This window comes from Aptenodytes forsteri, unplaced genomic scaffold (assembly GCF_000699145.1).
Source record: "Aptenodytes forsteri isolate BGI_AS27 unplaced genomic scaffold, ASM69914v1 Scaffold404, whole genome shotgun sequence".
Taxonomy (NCBI): Eukaryota; Metazoa; Chordata; class Aves; order Sphenisciformes; family Spheniscidae; genus Aptenodytes; species Aptenodytes forsteri.
In genome coordinates this window covers 1,271,391-1,289,422 of record NW_008795629.1, presented here as the reverse complement: position 1 = coordinate 1,289,422, position 18,032 = coordinate 1,271,391, and the positions used below count along the sequence as shown (strand labels likewise).

General features: G+C 53.1%; 1 protein-coding gene across 2 annotated transcripts in view; it reads left to right on the top strand.

Annotated features, from left to right (window-relative positions):
• Positions 1–4,294, top strand: part of BDH1 (3-hydroxybutyrate dehydrogenase, type 1) — a 16,829-nt gene extending 12,535 nt beyond the window's left edge. Inside the window, exons 5-7 of one of the 2 annotated variants that reach the window (XM_009282334.2) lie at positions 852–1,004; positions 2,435–2,929; positions 3,477–4,292. In XM_009282334.2, coding sequence (XP_009280609.1) covers positions 852–1,004; positions 2,435–2,904 — 623 coding nt within the window. In that variant the 3' untranslated portion in view covers positions 2,905–2,929; positions 3,477–4,292. Of the gene's footprint in view, positions 1–851; positions 1,005–2,434 lie in introns of both variants that reach the window. The other variant, XM_009282333.1, reaches the window with a different exon arrangement.
• The last annotated feature ends 13,738 nt before the right edge of the window (positions 4,295–18,032 follow it).

Here is an 18,032-nt window from a genome sequence, read left to right as displayed (position 1 = left end):
CTAGATATAAGGAAGAAATTTTTTATGCTGAGGGTGGTGAAACACTGGCACAGGTTGCCCAGAGAGGTGGTGGATGCCCCATCCGTGGAAACATTCCAGGTCAGGTTGGACGGGGCTCTGAGCAACCTGATCTAGTTGAAGATGTCCCTGCCCACGGCAGGGGGGTTGGACTGGATGACCTTTAGAGGTCCCTTCCAACCCAAACTGTTCTATGATTCAATGATTATATGAAGTGAGTTCATTTTATTCCAAATTCCTTTAAAATCTTTCTTTTCACTGCCAAATGAGTTGGTAGCTTCAGTTGTTGCCATCTTGGTTGCAGCAGAATAAAAGGGAGAGGCCATGGCATGCATGCCCACCCATGTCCACCCATACCCACATCCCCCTTCCCAGCATTGCAGACATTCTAGTTCTTACGGTGACACAAGGGATTTTACTTTGAAAGAATTACTCTTTTTTTTCTTACAAGGTCTTTCCTATTCTTACTATTTGCATTTAGAGACTATATTTTGCTTCTTTTAAAAAATCACGATGGATAAAAAGAGAATGGCAAGGAGAACAGCTTAGACAAGGATGAAGTTCTCTGTTTGCTGGCTCAGAACTTCCTGGGAAGCCTTATTCATGGTACTTTGTGGCTGCAGTGTTGGGCAGTACAGGCAGATCCTGATTGTGGTTATATTTGCTCAGGAGGCTGAGGTTCACGCTGGAGTCTCTTCTGTCGGGCTTTCATCTTTACAGGTCTTAATGAAAAGCTCTGTTGTGTGGTTCCATAATCTACTAGCAAGGCCTTTTCCAAGCTGCTCTCATTAGCGTCCCAGAGGGAAAGCTTTCTGCTTGATTTTGTCTTCCAGGGCTCTGGGGGCTGGTTAACAATGCTGGGATCTCCACATTCGGGGAAGTAGAGTTCACAAGCATGGACACCTACATGGAGGTAGCTGAAGTGAATCTGTGGGGGACTGTGCGAACCACCAAGGCTTTCCTCCCGCTCATCCGGAGGTCAAAGGGTGAGTGATCTCCTCCGGACTGGCACTCCCTGGAGCAGGTTTCCCATCCTGCTCCATGTCTTGCTGTGTTAGAGGCCAAAAGGTCTATCAAGCTTCTCGCTGCAGCACTGGCCACCTTCATACCTTTACAGACAGAATGGGACCCACAGCATACACACAAATGACAGATTTCCTAACTACTCTGAGTTACACAGCAAGGCAGCAGTCCTGAAAACCAGTTATTTGTCTTCCCCATCTGTGCTGCCTTCTCCTGCAACATCCCACGCAAGATCTAATCCATCATACCTTCTTCTACCTGTTCAGAAGCTGCAGCTCACCATAAATTCCAGTGCGAGGAGCAATCCTCCCCTCTATACAAAAACCAGCTGTGCCACTGCTGGGCAGGTTGGGCAGCAGCAGTGTACTATGATATGCGTCTTGCAGGGAAGTTGTCAGCTGTGCACTGTGTTACTTCGGGAGCTTGTAACGTATGAGAGGTGGGGTTTTTACAGGAAAGGAACACAGACCTGGAGCTCGCATGGGTCTCGGCATAAAGGGGCAAAAGCTTTCCTGTACTGGGGGCAACTACCTGACTAAATGAGAATATTTTTAACTCTTGAGGCATCCACAGACATTAACAATGTTGGTTTCATAGTCCTGTGCTGCAGACCTGGGCTGTATGTGGCCCAGGGAGCATTTCTTACACCATGGAAAGGTATCCACTTCTGTGGTCAAAGTTTCTCTTTCTAACCCAACTCAGCAATGAGCACTGATAGAAAATGCAGAGAACTGCAACCTCTGATTAGACTGCAGCATTCACAGTCTCCTACCAGCAGTCTCCCCAGCCAAAATGGATGGCTTCTGGAGAGGAGAAAGGCCCCAGTTCTGTGCCTGGAGCCGTAATCCAGCTGTCACATAGAAGAGGGTGCAGTGGACTTACTTACACTGCTCTGCCGTTTGTGGTGCAGGAGCAACCCATTCCCTTTTAAGAGGCAGACACTATAAGCCACCATTGGGCTCCTAGATTTTGTGCCCTTGACTTGCAAATAAACAAGCTCAGCCTTGGTGCCAGAGGCTTTCTCTGCTGCAGCTCCCTCTTGTCTGGGCTCAGCCCTGATCGCTGCTGAGCAATCCTGTTTCCCACCGTGCAGGTTCTGCCCAGCCTCTTCTGTGTTCCCCGTAGCACTGAGCTTTGTGTGTCACCATGTGCCTGTGCCCTCAGGTATAATGATCCAGGGAGCACAAGCAATGGGCTTGTTCTCCTGCCTGAAGGCCATTGCATAGGACAGCAATGCTCAGATAGAGCCACCAGCAGGTCTGCCGGGCAGCCCTTACAGATACGCAGTGGGCGGGTGGATGCACGTTCAGGAATCTGTTGGGTGGTACGTGTCAGGTATCTGCTTTGGATCAGGTACCACAGCTCAGCTGTGCTTTGCCTGGCCTCTGCCTAGGTCGTGTGGTGAACATCAGTAGCATGATGGGTCGGATGGGCAGTCCTGCCCGGTCACCGTACTGCATCACCAAGTTTGGTGTGGAAGCCTTCTCTGACTGCCTGCGGTACGAAATGCAGCCCCAGGGAGTAATGGTCAGCATCGTGGAGCCTGGCAACTTCATAGCTGCCACCAACCTGTACAGCCCCGAGCGAATCAAAGCCATAGCCGACAAAATGTGGGACGAGCTCCCTGAGATAGTGCGCAACGACTATGGCAGGAAGTACTTCGATGAGCAGGTCAGCAAGATGGAGACGTACTGCAACAGCGGCTCGACAGACACCTCACCAGTCATCGAAAGCGTCGCCCATGCGCTCACCTCCACGACCCCCTACACCCGCTACCACCCCATGGATTACTACTGGTGGCTGCGCATGCAGATCATGACGCACATGCCCGCTGCCATTTCAGACCGGCTCTATGTCTACTGAGGCCTCACACTCCTAGGCTACCCAGGTGGGAAATTTGTTTTAAAGAGAGCATTGTACACACTTCCCATTAGTCATTTTTAAATTTTTCTAACCTCATTTCAGAGTACTGTATTTTAGCTCTAAAGGGTTCATTTAAACATCTGACATAACCTAAAGGGCAGTAATTTGCAAGGGATGCTTCACAGGCAGGAATACATTATGTTTGTGCAGGGACATTGATTCTTTGCTATTTATTTCATGTAATCTTTTTTTTTTTCACCTCAAATGTCAAGTTAAAATCATTATTTAAACTGCAATTGCTCTGAAGTGTTTTCAGAATAATTTCTGCTGATGGCTGAACACAATCTTCACAATTCCTGCCTAGGATGCAGCCTTCACACCATAAAACAGAAGCCCTCCATGCTGTAACAGCAAACCACTGCCTCCTAATGACAAAGAGTGTCCCACAGACTTTTCCAGGCCTGGTCACAGTAGCCCAAGGCAGAGCAGAGATTTCTTTAATTTGGGGATCAGAACTCAAAATGCTCAAGGTGCTGAAACTGAGCACCTGACCCTGTCCCTTTCTCTCTTAGAGTTATACTGATGAAACCTTAGAGAAAAGGAACCAGTCTGCTTTTCTTGCGTGCTTTCTTGCAAAGGAGTTCGATGATCCAGGGACTCAATCCTGCAGACCTTTCCCACAGGAGTTTCTTACTCATATGAGCATTCCCATGAGTGTGAGCAGCTTTACGCACAGGACTGCAGGCATCAGGATTGGCCCGTAGTAACATTTCTCTTCTCTTCAACAGTAATTGAACATCAACTCCAGACTTAGTTTGGAGAATAGTTTCAGTCCAGGTCCTATAATTTGTGAGGATCACTGCTGAGCAGAGGGAAGCAGAGGGTTATAGTCACATCAGTGAATGCCGCTCTTACCAGGGACCTCAGAGTTACACCAAAATATTTGTACGGCACCTTGCACAGAAGGGCCTTAACCCTGACCGGGGCCTCTAGGCACTATTGCAGTGCAGGTGACGATAACAATAGTAACTTCCATTGAAGGAGTCACTGAGCTGAAATACATCTAACATGAGCTAAATCTACCAGAACGTCCATAACAATAGAGTTAACTTGTAAGAGCAGTTTCATTTCCATGATGGTTGTTTACATGTCTGAGAAACGTTTGTTTTGTACTGTAAGAAAAGAAAAGAAAAAAACGTAAAAGATCCTTTCACGGAAAAATGCGGAAAGAGTTAATTTTTTTTAAGCTTGAAAGGCAAAAATCAAACAAGTAATTAAAATACCATTGTTAGCAAAGTTAAAGAGAAGGGATCTCACGTGCTCTAGTAACATACCGTGACATGATCAAACTCCTTTGGCTTAATAAATGTATACATGAATGGTAACAAAATTCAGAGGCTCCCTCTCTTTATTTTTTAATATTTAAGGTGAAAAGCTCATATTCGTTAGTGGTGTTTTTTTTAATTTGGTGATGTTCACGCCTGGTACGCATACACACTGCATTCAGAGGCTGATTTGCAGTCTTGGGTCTTACATGTCCGTGTTGGATAGTGCAGGACTTCCACAGGAGTACCAGATGTATCCTGCATCTCGTGACAAGTATGCCTAACCCCTGGACTCTCTGTATTCACAGCTCTTCAACCTGTATCTGTACCGGATTCCCACAGATTACAAAGGATTATTATGGATTATTCCCAGGGAGCGGGAAGAGCAACTGAGCTCTGAAGAGGGGAGGGGGATGGCGGTGATTCAGCAGGGCAGGCACGCAGCAGGTCACTGACAGACCCGAAATAAAACCCTGGGAGAGACTTGCTGGATTCGTGATCTTCCCCAGAGTCCTAGCAGTGGTAGCTGCATCTTGTGGTGCAGGGAGGAGTATTGCCTCATTTTCCAGTAAGTGGACTTCTCTCTGGGACAAAACGTAAGAGTATGAACCACAAGAGACCCAGCAGGCACAGGGACTAACCTGCCACGCAGAGCAAAGCACCTGGATAACAATGTTTGCACCTGGATAGCAGGTGACACAGCAGAAAGAGAAAAGCCTTTACAAGAAAAGTTCTTGTAGTCTAAAAATTTAGCCCCACGATGCTAAGTTACACAAAAAATCATGTAATTCCGCTTGGGATGCAAGGTCCCAATTTTACACATGCTGCTGGGTTTTAATGCAGACATCAGTGAAGTTAGATACGGAAAAGACTGAGCGCGCAGCTGAGTTCTCTCAGTTTGGCTCAGAGACCCCTGAGAGCAAATGTAGCAGACGTGTAACGGTACCACGTTCATTCCCAGCCAGAAAGATAAAGCCAAACAGTGATAACTGCACTCACGTCTACACAACATCTCTTCTGGAGGCTTTTGAACCCTTTCGCGTGAGGTACCCACAGAGAGCTCTGAAGCCGTGCCACCGCTCCGGGGTCGGAGGAGATGTGACAGTACCGCTGCCCTGCAGCGTGATTCGCAGGGGACCGTGTGGCCACATATGGGGAGGTGATGGCCAGGATGCTCCTGTGCATCACAGCCGTTCCTAGGTTTCTCTGCGAGTTTTCCTGACACTGGGAGAGTTTGGTAGCTGATTTGTGGTCAGGAGGGCAGCAAGCTAGCTAATTTTCCTGCTGGGATCTTGGCAATCCCACAATTTCAGGGTTTGCCCTGAGAAGCGCATTAAAAGCTAAGTTTTGCACGACTGTCCTAGCGACTCAGTTTGCCCTGAGAAGCGCATTAAAAGCTAATCCCCTCTGGTTTTGCATGACTGTCCTAGCAACTCGGTGCACTCTAGGTCCTGCCTGAATGGTGCTACTGCAGCTCCTGGAATAGCTTCAGCCCACTGAGTTTATTAGAAAACTAAAAGAACAAAAGCATAGCAAAAGAGGATTTGGCTGGGCACCTGATCCTCTGCACTCCCAGAGCTGCCTCAGTGGGAGCTTCTGCCCCCTCGGGAGGAGCTGGGGAGCCTGGAGGGGTCAGTTTGCAGCGGTGCCCACCCCTGGGCTCTAGTCTGATCCCAGCTGGCTGGAGGGAGCGCGCTCTCTTCCCAAATTTCTTGCTGAGCAAAGACCGTTGGCAATGATGCAACAGATCTCACCGTGCAGCACCCCTTGGGTAACCTGGAGTTAAAAATAACTTTCCCTGGTGTGGTGGGAGGCAGCGGAGATGGGGTAATTTTAACTACAGCTGTTACATCTTGTTCTGAGCCTTAATGAGGAAATCATGAAGTCCTACCCACTTCAGAACTTTTTGCTCCTAGTGATGAGGGTGGTGAATGCTGCTTTTGAGACCAGCAGTCAGTGACCCTTTATTGCCATATTATCTGGATGAAGTGCAGGGATTTCCCGGTAAAACAGAAAATCACCTCACAGCCAGGAAGTCGCACCGCTTTAGGAGAGCTGGTCCCATGCCCGTGCCTCAGCTCCTGCGTCCCAGCAGAGGTCTGGCCCAGGCTCGCCCCTGGGTAGACATCTCAGCCCTGTGAGTCTGGCTGAGACCGTGGTCCTGGGCTGGCAGTTCAGAAACACGACTGCTCTAGATACAGAAAAGAGGAAGACGCCACTTCAGTTCAGGCAGTGTTGAATTGCTGAGTGCAGGGTACCTGCCCCAACTGAATTAAATATAACAATTAAATGGATACAGAATTAAATACACGAGTGGCTCCGTTGCTGAGCCACGAAGTCAAATCCCTGACTGTACTGAAATTGGGCAGAAGCCAAGGGGCCTTGCTCTGAAGCGTACGTGCAGCTGCTGGCACTTCGGGAACTATGGCTTTGAAAAGAAAATACCTTTCCGGCAAACAAGAAGGGAACCATACGCATAACTCACAGAAGATCTGACGACACCTCCCCGAGGAGATGCCGCTCAGGAGCACAGCGCTGGTTTCTCTTCCCTCTTTCCCACCAGCGATGTAGGGCTTGCCGTGCAGCCTTCGGGTGCTGCGGACTTACACTGGTGCTTCCCTGTGCGAGGTGAAGCGCCAGCCTGGTACTACCGAAGCAGCGAGTGGCAGGAGGCAGCAGCACCTCGCGAGGGAGGGGTTCATCCTCACCGTGAATGAGCGCGAGAAGGGGGAGAGGCCAGGGCCAGGAGCAGCCCGTGCACCTGTCACAGGGATGGCAGGTAGCGCTGGCTGTGCCAGCCCTTGCCTGTCACCACCCGTCACCTGGACATCACAGCCCTCGCTGGGCAGTGGGTGAAAGGGGTGCTGTGAATGTGCCCTAATTTTTGCAGTCAGCTGGGGTAGCGCGCGGTCCGTCAGCCGGACAGACTGACTGCCTGGAGCAGGCTCACCATCACCCCCTGCCAGCAGAGCGGTGAGGGTGGTGATGGCAAACCCAGGGGTCCCAGCTTGGCCTACTGGGGACTTCCACGAGCACGCAGAGAGGGACATGCAGTGGCACAGATGCCATTCTGCAGCTCCCCTGCAACCGGTGAGGGACGAGCGGAGGTAGTTGTCTACCACCTTCTACCTTCCAAAGGGCCCCAGGACTTCAGGACTGCCTGGAAAATCACAAATCAGGCTGCTCTGCTCCCGTAGCCAGAAGGCAGCTCACTGTGGTCTGCGGGAAGTGTAGGGACGAGGAGTCTGGCTAAGATGTAGGTTTCTATCTTAAAATAATTTTTGCTAACACAGTGTTTTGTTTGCTACTGAGTGTGGTTATTGAAGATGCCTTGTTGTCAGCATCTGTCCCCGATCACAAATGAGTCTCTCTGTCCTTCTGGGACTCCCTAACGAACTGGAAGAGGGACTGGACCGGGCTGCAGGCTCCTTCAGTCATCCTCTCCCCTCCCTTCACTAGCACAAGGTTGTGTAATTGTGTGATATGGAACAGCTTTAGCAGAAAACCTTGGGAGACCTGTCCTCACCCACCACATGAGTCCTGGGGAAGCAGAGCTCTCCTGAGGTGGGGGCACTCCGGTTTCACAGCCAGTGCAGTAAGGGGGTCGTCTCACCCGCAAACCGGTTGGGATCAGACTATGGTGCCGAGGAGCTGTGCCCTGGGAACCACGGCCTCACTGCAGCCACTCCAGACACGTGCAGCCCTCGGTGGGGACTTCGGCCCATCCTCCCTTTGCATTTCTGACAAGCTTCAACGTGCTGGGGCTCTGGGGTATTTGCTCCCCTCACTGCTTATCTCTCCGTCAGGATACAGGGCTGGGCACTGACGAGGGGTCATGCCTTTCCCAAGGGAAAAGAGGACATAGAAGACTAAAAGCCCCCTCTTGGGCTTGCACAGGTATTCATCCTTGAGCACATCCTTACTTTATTTTCCAGCCAGAAATCGCAAGTTGGGAAGTAACAGGAGCCTGCTCTCCTTCTCCCCGAATACCCACACACCAAACCCCCAGAAAGCCCCTTGCCGGAGCCGGGGGTGAAAGTGTAAATGTTCCCATCCTCATTTCTCCCTCGGCTGTGAATGTCAGAGCAGTAGTGTAAAAAATGCGGTAATATCCGGAGCGATCACTGCAGTGGTATTTCTGACTTCGCCTGGAGCAGGATGGACCATAAATCTTGTGAATAACATGTTGCCACAGAGACTTCCACCCAGTTTTTCAGGCCTTAGGAGTCTGAATGCTGCCGGCGCATCTGAACCAGCCCACCCAGGGCTGGGCATCGCTAGTGCAGAAAGCAGCAGGTTTCTGTTGTACCCATGAACACAGGGTGAGTATTCGCTGCTTCCCCTGTCATGAGATCTTGGAGGTGTTGTGGGAAACCTTACCAGAATCCAATCCACAACACGGTGAAATTGGGGTATTTGTTGTCGTGAGACTGAAAGTATAACTGATCTGAAGGAGAGACCAGGAAAAATTACAAAGATTGATTCAACAGAAGCTTTGGGTTATTGTCATTGATGTGTCACTTCTGGATCTACGAGTTTAAAAACACTGAGAAAGATCTTACTCCCTGATGGATCATCAGGACCTGACCAGCCCCACCTGGTATCCCCCACCCTGCCCATGGCCCAGGATCCCATTTTTGCCCTGCCTGGGGCTGTCCATCCCTGCTCCAGTGGTCCTGTAGGATGCTGGTCTTCAGCCCTACTGGGCTGGATTGACCCCTGCCCATGCATAGTCCATGCTCCTGCTCAGGGGAAGAGCAGCACCCAGGGGTGAGAAATGGATCTGCCCTGATGGGGATGCTCTTGGCAGCCCTGATACTGCTGTCACTCAGCCTGCTCTCACTCACACTCTCACTATTCCTCTGGGAATAATCCTGGTGGGACTGGGAGGTCACCCCCTCCCTCCTTGTCCTGCTTCTGCTTCTTGACACTGCTGCTTCTCCACACTGCTGCTTCTCGCTGCTGAGAGGTCCCTGCTGTCTCCTGTAGCCCGTCAATGTGCCAGCACACAGCAGAGGGTGCTGGATCAGCAGGAGCGGAGAGAGCTGCTTTCCTCCGGCTAGCCAGCACTTTTTCTGAAGCTCTTCTGGATGCCACTCTGCCCCCTGCCTCTCCGAGCCTGCTCCGTGGGGATTAGCCACACTTGCCAGAGACCTTTGCAGATGAGGGAATCACCCCCCACCCCACAGAGATGGATTTGCATTCCCTTTGCTGACGCTGTGGGCCAGCTCTGCCTCTCTGTGTCACTTACGAGTTTTCTGTAGCACTGAATCCCTCAGCAAGGAGCACCGTGCTGTTCTTCCAGCTCACCCACGGTGGAGCAGCCCTTCTCACTAGCAACACCATCGGCATGCCTGGAAAGCAGGGCTCTGCGCAGGAGAGAGGGGGCCAAACCCCCAGAACGGCATAGCACAGCTCTGCTTGTGCTGCTGCTGCTGTTCCCCAGACAGCATCCCCCAGGGATGCAACCCTTCCTCCTCTTCATCCCTCACTTCCTTCTGAACTCTTCCTTTGTTTCTCAGCTCCTGGGAGATCCCTCGGGTTAATTGCTCGGCTGGATCAATACACTTCTAGCTGTGCTCTGGCACTAATTGGTGAGGGGCTTGGAGAGGCGAATGTCCCCAGGGGGGCGGCGAGTGGCTCCCAGGCTCCTCTCGGTAGCGGCCATGTCTTTGTCACGGTGCGTGTGGCTTTGTTTCAGGCCAGGCTGCCATTGCTCTGCGTCGAGGGGCTTGCCAGCGCAGGGGGTAACTGGTGCGTGGGAAGACCTGGCGGGCACAGGTCAGCTCCTCTGCACGGGTTGATGTGTTCAGGGCCGGGGATTCAGTGGCCCGGGGGGTGACTGCAGGCTCAGGAGCAGTGACACCCCTGTGTTTCGCAGTGCCCCGTGGTTCTGGGGGTGCCCAGTCTGCATTTTGTTGCTGAAGAGGAGACAGAACTGCACAGGCAGGTGCACAGGGTCTTTTGAAAGATTTTGCTCAGCTATAGCTTGCCATCCAAAATTGTTTCCGTGCCTGGGGGGTGGGGGGGTGACCATCCCTGGCTGAGCTCTCTGAGTGCTCTGCACCAAAACCCAGGGACGTACCCACAGCTGAAGCTGGTGGCCCCTGTGCTGCAGAAGGCGAGCCACTGGCAGGGACGTCAAGAGCACCTTAGGAGGTTGGTAGATTCCCCTGTTGCTCCTTAAAGCAAGTTTCCCTCGCAGACTCGGCTGGGCTGGGACCACGGTGCCGATGGGAGGCGTGGGTGGGTGTGCCGTGGGGGCAGCACGGCACAGGGATGCTGCGGGGTGAGACAGGCACACAGGGATGTGGCAGGGGCGCCACGGGGGACAGTGTGGCATCTTGGGGAGGCTACAGGGGCACAGGGCAGCCTGCCGCAGGATGGGTGCGAGTGTGTGTGGCTGAACAGTGAGTTGCTGTGTGCTCCCAAGGGGTTTGCACGCAGAGAGGAGCTGGCAGGGCATCCCTGGCTTCCCCGGCTCCTGGGACGAGCGTGCAGCAAAGCCCCTCTTGCACATCAGCTTGGCCCTCCTGTGTGGAGGAGGTTGTGGGAACGAGGTAGTCAGATACCCGGGCTCCTTGGCTCTAAGCGTTAAGCCATTGCTCATGTCTCTCTCCTGTGCAGCCCAAGGGGTGTTTTAGCTTGTCTGCAAGCCCAGGCACACCCTGGAGCCCCAGTACGTGGTGCCTTACAGTTGTGCTGTTCCCTGCAGTCCCCCCACAGATGCGATGGGTGTTGGTGCTGTGGCCCAGCCAGGTGCCACAAGCACTGGGTGTGCTGAGCGCTGGGCGGAGGTGAGCAACTGTCCCCAGGCCCTGAAAAGGTCCCTTTCAGCCCTTGCAGATGAGAACAAGGGGCGACACATCCGCCAGAGACGATTCAGCCGCCAGCGCAAAGCGCAGACAGAGCCGAGCCGTGTGTCAGTGCTGCCGGCCACGCACGGGCTGGTACCGCATCACTGGGCTGAGCCCCAGCCACCGCCTGCCACCCTGAAAGGCTCTTTGTGGCCCTGGCTGCTGCGGCCGGACCCTGCACCACCCGTCTCTGCTCGCGGCAGGATTCAGCGCACGGATGCTTTTGTGACTTTCTGACCTGCTGCAGTCGTGCTCTGGTTTGCACCATAACTGAAATCCACGCCGAAATCCTCCAGAAATCACTCGGAGTGAAGAGTGGAGCACCAGCAACATGCAGTTTTTGGGGGTTGCTCTAGGTGTGGCCATTCTCAAGCTGTGCTGGGCCGAAGGCTTCGTGTGCCTGTGGCTGGGGTGTGATGCTTTCCCAGGATGTGCATCCCATCCAAGCACCACACGTCCCACATGGTGCTGAGGGTCACCAGCTCCATTTCCTAACAAAGACCCGTTCCAGAGCTGCTCATATTGCCCTGAGGTCTGTGCCCAGGAGCTAACCTGGCCCTGGGTGCATGCTCGTACACAGCTCTGCCCAGCAGCACTGGGGCTTTGCTGCTCCGTTTGGCCTTCCATGGGATGGAGGATTTGCTGCTAATGTGGTTACTTGTGAGTAAACAGGGCCTTAGGTGGTCCCAGGCTGGGCTCGGTGGTGTTGCGTGCCTGGCACGTGCCGGGGGTCGCACCAGGGAAGCAGAAGCTGGGCAGATGTCCTGGTATCTGAGAATAACACCAGGCATTTTTCTTTCCCATTCCAGGGAAATGTTGGTGCCCTGGAGGACTGCATCTTCTGACTGCTGTTTCCCCTCTTCTATAATTTTCTTTAGAAAAAAATCCAGGCATGCTAACTCCACGCCAGAGATGGAAAAAATGCACCCAAATTCCCAGCCCAGGTGATAGCCAGGCCTCCGAGGAGGCAGGACACACGATACAGCCCTTCTGCTTGGCATCTCCGGAGGATGCCTGCCAGGCTGAGCTCCTGCTCCTGGAAAACACAGCTCCGGCGCTGCCTCCCTCCCAGCTCCCAGCCAGTGGGGACGGGACTGCTGAGATCGCGGAGGTCTTTGAAATGTGCTTTTTGACAAGATTCATCCCGGTTTCATACAGCAGAGAGAAAGGGAATCCGCAAGGAATTACCCAGGGGCCTGTAGATGTCTGTTAGACCGCAGCGAGGATGAAAGCAGATGAGCTTTTTTTAGGACTCGGCTGAAACGCTCTTTAAGATCCACTCTCAGCGGTGCTTTGAGCTGAGCTGGTGGCTTTGATTCTGAGTGCGGTGGGAGAGCTCACAGGAGCTCCTGTAGTGCTGCAGCAGCGAGCAGTGGGCAGGCAGGAGATTTTGAGCTAGTAACAGTGTTCCCAACGCGATTACAACTGTTTTGGAGGACTTCTGTAAGCAAAGGCAGCAAATGGGCAGGGTTGGATTTTTAGCCTGCTGGTAACCAGGCGGTGGATGTGTCTTGAGCTGTAACCGCACTGGTGCGTATCACACCCCCCCGGCAGAATTTTTAAAGCAGCACATTCCTTAAAAGACCTAATTTTGGAGGTGGTATGAGTGCTGTCAGTGGCAAAACCTACTGAAGCTTCTGCAGCAGCAGCAGCCCCTGAGCAGCCAGGGGGAAATGCAGACATGGCTGCTTGGAGATACTCCCCCCAGCCTGGGGGTCTGCGCCCTTGGGGACAAGCTGTGGGTCCCTTAGCTCAGGCTGTGACCCCTCTGACAGCTGGATCCTTGTCACCGTCCCACCCTTTCGGGATCAGCCCTTTTCTAGCCTGATTACAGGCCTGGCTGGAAAAGCAGACAAATCATGATTTCGGTGTGAGTCACAGAAGGTTTGGTGGCTTTTCTCTCCTTGCAGCTCCAGGCTCTCGCAGCTGAAGTGGTTAGCTGGCAACGTCAGCCTCCTCGCCCCAAGGAAGCAATCTGCAGCCCTTGTACTCATGGAGAGAAGTTTGGATGTGTCCTGAGCAGGCTCAGGGGGAGCAAGTAGGAGTCCCAAATCTTATTTTGAAGACCTTTCCTCTTTTTGGGGAAAAGAGATGCCTGAGGCGCATGGTGGGGAGCCTGGGCTTCCCGGAGACCCCTGGTATGGGAGGATCTGCCCCCCGGGGGCCTGGGCTTGGTGCCTGCCGAGCTCCCTCTCCTGGCCCCAAGGCAGGCAGAGCCTCTTGCCTCTCCTGGGGAGCACAGAGACCTGCCAAACTCGCTCCCCTCCACCGGCAGGAGTTCCTGCTATCCTGGGTTTGCAGGGAGAGGTGGGTTTTTAATTAAGCAGACTGCTACAGCTGGGGGACACAGACACGTGCTCGGGTAGGCGAACCCTTCCTTGTGTCCGTCGGGCCAGCGCAGGACCTCAGCTGTCCCTGCAAGCGTTGTCTCATGTGCTGGGGACAGAAGCAGCAGTTCTGGTATGCAGAGTGTTGCCCCGGAGGTCATATAACATCTGGGAGGTGAGGGGAAGCCTGACTGGGCTACAGTCATAAAGCACTTCAGAGAGGAAATGTCTTATCTGTGTGATATGTGCCACTGCCTTTTATTTGGTGTGCTGTGTTTGGGGAGAGCGCGGTGCTCCGCCAAGGCGGGGACCCACAGCTCGGTCCCCTGGCACACAGGCGCTGCTGTCAGACGTGTCCTCTGCTCCCCGGTCTCCTAAATCGAGTGCCCAGCCAGCCACACGTTTGAGCCCGAGTATCCGCAGGGCTGGGATGGGTCCTGCTGCTCCCGCAGACCAGCTGCGCTGGATGGGCTCTCCCACACGGTTTGCTCAGGTACCACTGTGTCCGGACCCCACAGTGTTTGCAGCATCTTCCAGCTCTGCAGCGGGCAGTGACCGTGCAGGTGTCCAGATGTCCCCCCCATCCTCTGCTTTGTAACCCTCCCTTGTCTTTCCTCTGCCCATCACCCTGCTGCGAGCCTCCTCCCCAGGCTGGAACCCAGCAGGGACAGGCGCCTTGGGCTCAGCTGGCTCTCCCAAGCTCCCTGTTCAGACTCGTGCCACTGTCACCAAGGCTTCTGCATCCTCCAAGACTGTTTCCAGCCTTCAAAAATGCTGATAATACCCCTTAGTACTCAAAGGCTTAAAGAAGTTTGCAGCAGTTGTAAACTGTGGGAGCTGTCTTTTGTGTAAAACATTATTTTATTTTGTTTGTACTAAAACTAGCTTGGAAATGCTGTCACTAAATAGCTACAGAAATACATCCTGAAGCAATATGAAATATCTCAGGGTGAACCTCTGCAATGGGCACCACCGATGTCCTGCCTGGGAGCCCAATGACCCCAGCGCGACTTCTCCAGCTTCCGTATCGGTTTGTAATGTCAACACAACCCTCTGGTATAATAGCAGCCCTGTCATTTATGCTTACTTATCAGTCTATTGATAATATCTCTAAGCAAGCCCATTATTTATTGGGATAGAATTAGCTATCCAGAGAGGTTGAAGTCTGCACAGGGTCAGGAGGAACACGAATACCCATTTTCTAATTCTGACATGATAAGCCTCCCAAAGGCGGAGGCTGTCAGTACTCTTAGCAGACATTACTGTGCAATGGGAAGACAATTACTGCGGGAGAACCATTTCTCCTGGGCTTAATGATTCACCAGCACATGTGAGTGCCATTAATCCCCAAGGGAGTGGGGACAGGTGGCCTCATGAACATGCTATTCCCCGCTCAAGCGCTGCAGCGATGCTGTAGAGAGGCTCTCCCCTTCTCTGTCTATCTCAGAAAATACTCTGAGAGGGTGCAGGGCTGCTCTGCCGCTCACGGGGGCCAGGCACTTGAGCTGGACCGCGCTTTGGGCTTTTCCAGTGATACCTGCTACCCTGCAATGGGAATCCTTGCTCACCTGGTGAGGTCTTTGCCATTGAGCAAAGACTGTTGCAGCAACAGCCATCCCACGCAGAGTCAGGAGAGAAGCTCAGCACATTCGCTCACCTTTTAGGTATTCAGGTGACCCTCTGTGGTTCCCCGCAGGAGAAATCACAGCTAGCCTTCATGGATAAGGCATCTCCAGCCCTCCCACAACGGCAGCGCTGGCTGCGTTGCAGCCCCTGTGCTGGCTGCTGGGCTCTGCTGGGGGCAGCGCCTGGGGATGCTCCTGTCTGCCTTTGTGGCCGTGGGGCATCCTGGCTACAGCAGCCGGGTCCTGCACGGTGCTGTTCTGGGCCGGCTGGTCCAACATGCACAACACAAGCTGGCACAGGCCATGGAGTAGTCTGTTTGTAATGGAAATGCTGCCTGCAGAGCTCCCTCTGCTCCTCAGCAACACTCTGAAACTCTGTGCCTTATATTATATGGTTTGTATGAAATAATAGGTGATTTCTGAGCATAATAGGCACAATTAAAGGTATGATGATACACAGAGGAGCTTACACTGGGGCTGCAAACTGAAGAGATTCTCCTTCCCAGCAAAGGCTTGTACATTGGATTTACTGACTGCCTTTGCAGAGGGAAGGTTTATAAGAAAAAATAAAAGGCCTTTTTTCCCCCAAGCTTGAAAAGCCTGGTAAAAATCTGTGTTCGTTTGTTATTTGTTGCCACAAAACATTTGTCTGACTGGTAGTGCCTCCAATGTGTCTTAAAGCTTAATTGCCTGAACTTTTCTGTTAGCAATGAGATAATGCGATGACCTTCTTGCATCAACAATTAATTTATCCCATAGCAACTTGTGGCACCTGCTGCCTCCTCCTTCAGCTCTGTGTGCTCAGGAAGGGCCATTTGCTGGCTGTGCCGCACTCCTGCGAGCCTCTGCGAGGCACGGCAGGGACAGCGGAGCTGCAGCGTGGGTGGTGATGGAGGTGAGGAAGCCTGGGGGAAGAGTGGCTGTGGGGGACCAGGAAGGCAAGTGGTGACACAAGAGAGACATAAATACAAAGAGTTAAACCAACACGAATCCTTCTGCCACAGCGATCTGCCCAGCGAGCAGAGAAGTGCCCATGGGCTGTTTTTTAGGGTTTCCCTGGCAGAGTGCCCTTGGGGCGGGTAGGGAGCGGAGATGCTGCTGCCCCTCGACATGGGTCAGCTGAGGGCTGTGCATGAACCCTCCTCCCTGCGCCCTGTTGCAAGAGATGCCCTTGCTCACCCGAACCCCCAGGGCGACCAGGTGCTCACACTGCCCCTGCAGCAACTTGATCTCGGGGCTCCCTTGCTAACAGCAAAGCCATGGGAAGGAGGAATTTCCCTCTGGCATGCTCCAAAAGGCAGCATGCCGTAAGATTTGTTACCCTCAGACTAGTTTTATCCCTCCTGTAAAATACATTTTGTGTCTAATCTTGGTAATGCAATGTCTCTTCGCCACCTGCCTGGCAGTGTGTTTCACTGCTGATGAGTAACAAGAGAAGCCTTGCTGCAGCGGCGAGAGCAGCCCTGCTCGGCAGGCACATATGGCACCCTTTTTCTGGAGACATATTTTCCCCCGTCAGGCTGTTTTGAGCTTCTTTAACCTGAAATCACCAGCACTTATCTTACAACGCATCACGCGCCGGGTGAGATGCCGCCTCTCTGGCTCTGTAGCTGGGTGGATGTGCCCCGGAGATGATGTGCGAGGCTGAGCTTGGGGTCCAGCCCTGGCTGCCCACAGCCCGGGGGTATATGCAGGGCTTGGACCCCTTCAGGAAAGCCTTCAGCCCGCAGTCAGGGACTCACTGACATGTCTGCCCTCCAGAATGAGACACAAGAGCCATGTTAGACCAGGACAGGGTTTGTTTCTCCTCGTGGGCACCTACAGCCCACTTAAATCTATTTAAACTAGTCTGTGGAGAGGAGCAACTCTCCATGCTACCCACAAAGCAGCCAGTGCTTTGCTGGCCCCATGTACAGAAAACCAAACAGTCTTCATTTCTTCACCAAAGGAAGGCAGAAGAAATATTATCGCTTATGGGCAACCTTTGCTGAGCGAGGAAAGACAAGCTTTTATGCATTGTATCAGGCTGGTGGAGTTAGCTAACAAGAAAGCCAACCCCTGAGAGAGGCTGCAGAACCAGCAAAACCGCTGCTCGTCTGGAGCTGCCGGGCAGAGGCTGCCTGTGCTCCCCGCACCCCGTGCCAGCTCTGCCTCCGGACGTGCAGCATCCCCCAGCCTCTGAGCCCCGCCGCCGCCTCCCAGGGTCTCCTCGCCAGCCCTTCTCACTGTCCCCTGCCCTGAGATGATCCCAACCACAGATTACTATTTGGTTCGCGTTTCGGTATAGGGGGAGGAGGTTGTAGCATCCGCCTTTCGTTCCCGTCCTTGTTCCAGAATGAGTCACCGGGATGAAGGAGCTGAGCAGCAGGCAAGAGGATAATTCGCCTTGTGATGGTGATTCAGCCTCTGCGGGGTGGTGACAGAGAGAGCAGAGCTATTGTTTCTCCCCATCGGCTGATGACAAAAGCGCTCTTGCCCCTCGTGACATTCCATTGTAGAAGAAGAAATACGAACAAAGTGATGTGTAAAATAGTGATGAGTGAAATCCCTGCTTCAGGGAACACCCTCTGGCTCTCCCAGTCTACCCTGATTGCCAGGACAGCTTGCTGTGCACACAGCCAGCCCCTCTCTTGCCAAGGGATGCTGTCGCTGCGCTGCCAGTCCCAGGAGCAGCTCAGTGCACACGAGGGATGGGAGCTGCTAGCTCAATGCACAAGGGATGGAGCTAGTTCAGCACACAGAAGGGATGGGAGCTAGCTCAGCGCATGCAGACGGAGGAGCGCTCTGCTGTGGCAGCCTGGGAGTGCCACACCAGCTGCTCGTGCAGACTGCATCAGCAAATTCCTGCATCTGTATGTCACCCAGCATCACCTCAATGAAGTGGTTTATTAGGGACGTGGCACGGTCATGCACTGCAAAGATGATCTGGGGTTTGAACGGCTTCCCCACGAGGGATGCTTCAGCAGGTTAGGACAGTTCTACAGACTGCAAAAC